Source organism: Berghia stephanieae, chromosome 14 (genome assembly GCF_034508935.2).
Source record: "Berghia stephanieae isolate SIO BIC M18660-M18661 chromosome 14, UCSD_Bste_1.3, whole genome shotgun sequence".
NCBI classification, from domain to species: Eukaryota; Metazoa; Mollusca; class Gastropoda; order Nudibranchia; family Aeolidiidae; genus Berghia; species Berghia stephanieae.
The window spans coordinates 15,277,525-15,283,608 of record NC_088373.1 but is presented as its reverse complement, the minus strand read 5'-3'; the positions used below and the strand labels follow the sequence as shown (position 1 = coordinate 15,283,608).

Genomic DNA, 6,084 nt, shown 5'->3' with positions numbered 1-6,084 from the left:
TACTACTACTACTACTACTACTACTACTACTTCTACTACTACTACTACTACTACTACTACTACTTCTACTACTACTACTACTACTACTACTACTACTACTACTACTACTACTACTACTACTACTACTACTACTACTACTACTAATAAGTACACGTCATATCAGGATGAACATGAACATTAAAATTCAACTTTTAGCTTTAGTGTGCAAAAAAAATGTGTGCAACCATGAACATTTATAGGCAGGTAATACAGTTTAGTGAGAATACTCTTCAACAGTCGTAACGCTCCTTCCCTCATAATGACGCATGGTAACTTAGTAACTGGCTCTAAACTATCGGAACAATGGCGGACGCCCTTATAAAATATTTCGCCGACGAGCATAAAAGCGTATCCAGAGGGAAAAAAACATTATAAATCTGATTAATTTTTGACTTTTACACATTCTGATCACAAGACATATGAACAATTCTAGCCAGCATGAAGAATAAAAAGTACAGATTTTCTTTGTTTAGAACCACAATGGCCGCCGTTGCTGGACAACGTGACATCAGACTATTGAATCCAATTAATCAGTAAATTTTGATCCATCAAAACATGGAATTTGTGACACACCTTCACACGTGCTCGGACAAACATAGTTGGTTATTTATATAGATAGTTCGAAGATGACCTATCTATACAATAAAGAGAATGAATTCAACCGTTCTCTGATCATTGTTATTGTTTTCATACCGCCAAATGGGTGACTACTTATCACACGATTTTCTCGGTCATATTATAAATAACCGTTTAAGTTTACAGATAGACTTCTGTGTTGGTTTCATTCATCAAGCGGCACAATAGTGGATATTGATTTAACTTAGACACATACCAACGATAGTAAAACCTGTGTAGTTTGCTATGTTTACCAATCACTGTCAGTCATTGTTTACATGATGACGACTGTCCGAGAGGCGTGGTTATCTAAGTGTCTTTTACTCATAAACACGGATGGCAAGAAACAATAACAAAGAACTTTGCTCATTTTTAGTGAATATCACGCTATATAAAAGCTCAGAGATTTAGTTGGGTTTTTCATATTCTACTAAAAAACAAAATCTCGTATTTCTTTCGTATTTCTTTCCTTTGTAGTTTTAGATTAATATTTCGACATCTGTTTTACCCAACGTGCCTTTTATTTGCAGGTCTGATAACCCAATTCATTGTTGCAGGCAATGGAAATCTCCGCATCCAAAAACTGACGCAAAATATTCAGATATAGACGATGTTCAAGTGCGGCAGTATTGTCGTTGACGCTACAGTCTTTGTAATTTCCAGGAAAACCCCTTTATCGTTCATCTGTAGCAGGACTTTGAACAATAATTGAATTCTAATGGAATGTTTAAGATCATATTTGAAAAACGCAATGATTTGATGTATAATACCTGGATACCTGGATACCTGGATACTTCTTCTTCGGGTTGAAGGCTAGGCCTGTAATAGCCGCTCTGCACTGACTCTGATATAGTTACGTGCACCTGCATGGTTGGGGCGGAGGCGGTAACGCTTGTAATGCCAGTGCTTGTCTAACTTGTCTTTGAACTCATTCACTGTCCTCGTTTTAATTACACCTTCCTTCCCAGTTGTTCCAGTTATCTGTCACTCTGAGTCCAAAGGAACATTTTCTCACATTTCATTGTTGCAGTGGAAATCTCCACACCCAAAAACTGACACAAAATATTCAGATATAGACGATGTTCAGGTGCGGCAGTATATTATGTGTTATTTGATGCCTGTCTTTTTTTAATGCATCGCTATGTCCTCTCGTTCCATTAAATGTGTCTCTGGTAGTATTTGCTCTCTATCTACTCTATCTTTCTCGTTATAATATTGGAAAGTGAATTAATATTAATTTAATACTTTCCATCCAACACGCTTGAACTGCGTCGTCATTTGAACGTGTGTTATTTCTTCCAGGTTGGTGTCCTTTGGTCTTGGATAAGGACCCATTTTCTTACCGTCTACGTACACGTGCACAAATGGCTCTGTGTAGATGATAATTATTTCACTCTCTTTTCCGGTTATGAAATAATCCGAAATTTTAAATATAAGTCTTTCCTGTTCCCAGTATCTACTTCCGCCGACGAAATTGTCGTATAGAATTTGATCCTTGGGTGGGTTAGTTATGATGTTAAAATTGACGTCAGAATTTTTAGTTTGATCTTTGTGCCACTTATCCTCTGTTGCAAACATAAGACGAAACGATCCTCCGTCGGGAAGAATTTGAAACGTGAACACTTGTCCATCGTATACTCCTCCTGGTCCTATCGGGACGAACTGGGCTGAAGCGGTCGGAGCGCCAGTTTTGGTCACAGCGGTGTAGCTTTTTTGCGTAGGGGAATTTGATTTGATCAATGTATAACTCTTCGTGGCCAAGCACAGTTGGCAGAGCCCAGAATTGGGAGGAAAAGTATGGGGGGCATCCTTAGGGAGAAAGTTGACCCCAATACAAACGTGTTGCGAATTGGCACAAAAATAAGCACACTCGACTTCGGATCGTATAAGAAATTGCTGCTCACAGTTGTCAAAAATGGGACTATCGCCGCGTAGTTGGATATATTGTGTTTGGTTACACGCCAATGCTGCCATGTTGTATTTTGATAGGATCTGGTAACTCACGATGGTTAGGCATTCAAGTAAGGTCAACAAAGTTATTGTATTCATCGTTGATCGAGTAAACATTCAACGCATTCAAGAATAAACAAATACCAGTTCACAATTCTGGAAGATATAACTCTGGTGGAAATATCGAAAAGAAAAGAATACGATTACGAGGTAGCAAAAATAAAAATGCTCATTTAAATAATAATGATGATATAACCCAATTCACTCAATAGCTCGATAGTTAGTCAGGAAGATTAAAAATGTAAAGGACATGAAAAAAACCATTCACCCCTTGCCATGAAAATTTATTGTTTAACTTCATTCAATTAGCACTAAGACCCGACCTGCTAGTCACGGACTCAACTTTCATACATTTTTCTACCCCCCCCCTCCCAAAATAGTAACGCGTAATGATATTATATGTTTTATACTTAAATTTCAAACAAAAACCAATTCTTTAAATAGTAGACTAAGTCTTATTTACGTACTTTTGAACACGTCTTTTATTCAAAGATGATGAAATCAGAATCGATTGAAGGGTAGAATATAAGATTTCTTAAACTCGTACTTTCTAAAATTCAAACTTTGTTCCCAAAGCGAACTCGCAAGCTCGTGCAGCGGTTGAGTACACGTCCGGAATTCCAAAAAGCAGTCGTGTAAGAATCGTATATTATTTACCCCTCTCTCTGAATAGGAACGCGTAATGATATCAAGTTTAGAATAATAATTTGTGACGTCAGATTATCAAACGTTAAATTTAACTGAAATTAGATTAAAAAAAAAAAAGTATCATTTGAATATTTTTGAAAATGTCTTCTTTTACTCAGAGATGATGAAATATATATCGATTACGAGGAAGAATAAAAGATTTCTTACACTCTTGCTTTTTGGAATTCGAACTTTGTTCCCAACGCGCACTCGCAAGCTCATGCATCGGTTGAGTACACGTCCGGAATTCCAAAAAGCAAGAGTGTAAGAATCGATTCGATTCAAGTATACATAAGTGTTGAGACTAAAAAAAATACTCAGTGAGTGAAGAAAGAAAAAGAGTAAATTTGACTCACATAATATATTGAAATAATATAAATCACACGACGGTTCCCCACTTTAGCTTCTTAAGGGAACTGTCAATTTAACGTATATCATATTATGCCCCATTGAGAAGGCCAAGTGCTAATCATCAAGCGTTTAGTATTGTAAAAATTTATTTTCAATATATAGAGTTTAGCGATAAACAGTGGCGAGAAAACTGGCCCTCAACTTGTCAAAAACTCTCAATACTGTTGAGACCAAACGGATGTCCTTAAGAAAGTTCCTGATTGATTTGAGAGTCAACTGTTGAATATTGTAAAAAATTGTTTTCAATATAGAGTTTAGCGATAGACAGATATTGTAAGAAGTTTATTACAATAAGAATCCGACTGTAAGGCTATGTGGTCTAGTGGTATGACACTCGCTTTGTGATCGGAAGGTCCTGGTTTCGAGCATCGCTAGACGCATTGTTGAGTCATTGGAAAAGGCTCTTTACTCACATTCTGTCACCGTACTCAAGTGTAAAATGAGTACCTGGCCTTTAACAGCGTTGTCCGAAAAATTGTAATATCGCCTTACAGTCCCATCCTAAATGTTAAGTGTTGCTGTGGATCAGGACTCCTTGAAAAGCGTTTTGAGCACGTTTAGTGGATATCACGCTATTTAAAAGCTCAATTTTTTAAAATATATTTTTTATATATAATAGGTGACTTGCACTGAACGAAATGAAAGTTTGTTGGAAGCGTGAAAGCGCATTGAAATAATTGAATCCGTGAGAATGCACAATGCACGACAAAAATACCCACATTGACTGACTCTCATAGTTTACCTTTATAAATAAATACAGGACATTCCCCGATCAGCAGCGTCGTTACGATTATGGGATGAAACGGTGGCTCCCCCTGGATTGTCCTGCTCTGAAGAGGAAAAAAATACAACACATTAACTCTCTCCTAACCGATCATTTTCAGTATTTTCCTAAAAATGGCAGGCTTACCCAGCAGAAAAATTGATTTTTATAACTCAAACAAGCTCTCTACGAAACAATTCTATGGTCTTTTTAATTAAACAAAGACCATTGTGATGTACAAATAAATCTGAATGAGGAAAAAGTTTATATTGTATCGTAACAAATGTGACAATTTTGCTGTAGATGGTAAGGTGAGGGTTAAAACAATTTTGGCGAGAAAACTGGCCTTCATCTTGTCAAAAACTCTCAATACTGTTGAGACCAAACGGATGTCCTTAAGAAAGTTCCTGATTGATTTGAGAGTCAACTGTTTAGTATTGTAAAAAATTGTTTTCAATTTTATAGAGTTTAGCGATAAACAGGGAGAGATATTGTAAGAATTTTATTACAATAAGAATACCGACTGTGCGGCTATGTGGTCTAGTGGTATGACACTCGCTTTGTGATCGGAAGGTCCTGGGTTCGAGCCTCGCTCGGCGCACAGTTCCATCCGTGGAGAAGGCTCTCACATTCTCTCACCGTATTCAGGTGTAAAAAATTCACTCAACCCTAACACCGACTAACTCGGTATTGGGCCGTGGTGACATTCGCCTACCTTATCATTATGTATTGTTTAACTGACACATATTATTGGATGCACATTATTAAATTTATAGGGGGTCCCCATAGCTCAGTTGGTAGAGCACTCCCTTCATACGCAAAGCGACCAAGATTGATCACGGGTGCAGTCGAGATATTTTTCTGACCCCCCCCCCCCCCCGCTCACTCAGAAGTGAATGGGTAGCCGAGTCTGAGAGATTTGGCGGAAAGTGCTTTGCGATAGACAAAGGATAGCAAGCAATTGCTATTGCCCGTTTCACGCTGTAGAGATCGGGATAAACTCTGACTCCGTGGGCCAATGGCTTTGAAGGACTCTGGCACTGTTTCATACAAACGTTTTCACATTTTTTTTATCTTACATCCGCGCCGAAATGAAAACTTTCTCAATTTCATATGACTACCTTTTACCTTTTTAATCAATACGAAATATATATTTTTAAAAGTACCAATGAAGTATAAATAACATTCCCGTTTTTCCACATACACGTTATCTTCACCGAATTCCCGTAAAAAGACAAAACAAGTGACATTCATCTTTTCAGATTGTTAATGGGAACGATCTATATTCAGGTTTTCGTCCAACCGAGTCATTGATCGCATGATATGTGTGCTGTCTAACGATTGGATAATTTTTAATAAATTATGTAAACACGCTGCTTTGATTATGGAAGTTGTAAACATAAACATGCGTCAAACTGAACAAAATTACCAATTAGTGATATTGGATAGTTTGAAAACTGTAAACACGTTTCACTGTGGGTCACTTGGAGCACATTTTGCAATGTGATCAATGACATCGATCACATGGAAAGGGAATGATATAGATCAACACCATTGAC

General features: G+C 37.4%; 1 protein-coding gene across 3 annotated transcripts; it reads right to left on the bottom strand.

The window, feature by feature from the left end:
- Nucleotides 1–993: 993 nt before the first annotated feature.
- LOC144959596 (uncharacterized) lies at nt 994–5,815 on the bottom strand. Of its 3 annotated transcripts, none has more exons than XM_078892220.1 (3): nt 5,730–5,815; nt 4,505–4,592; nt 994–2,775 (listed from the first exon to the last, which is right to left on the bottom strand). In XM_078892220.1, exon 3 carries the CDS (start codon nt 2,719–2,721, stop codon nt 1,888–1,890), a length of 834 nt encoding a protein of 277 aa, XP_078748346.1. In that variant the 5' UTR covers nt 2,722–2,775; nt 4,505–4,592; nt 5,730–5,815; the 3' UTR covers nt 994–1,887. The 3 variants fall into 3 exon arrangements, with proteins under 3 accessions (XP_078748346.1, XP_078748345.1, XP_078748347.1); XM_078892219.1 differs by having other exon boundaries at nt 5,654–5,796; XM_078892221.1 differs by having other exon boundaries at nt 5,654–5,790.
- Between the last annotated feature and the right edge of the window lie 269 nt (nt 5,816–6,084).

What these genes read in the sequence shown, in the direction of transcription:
- LOC144959596 (XM_078892220.1), bottom strand. Translation starts at nt 2,721, where the DNA reads ATGTTTACTCGATCAACGATGAATACAATAACTTTGTTGACCTTACTT.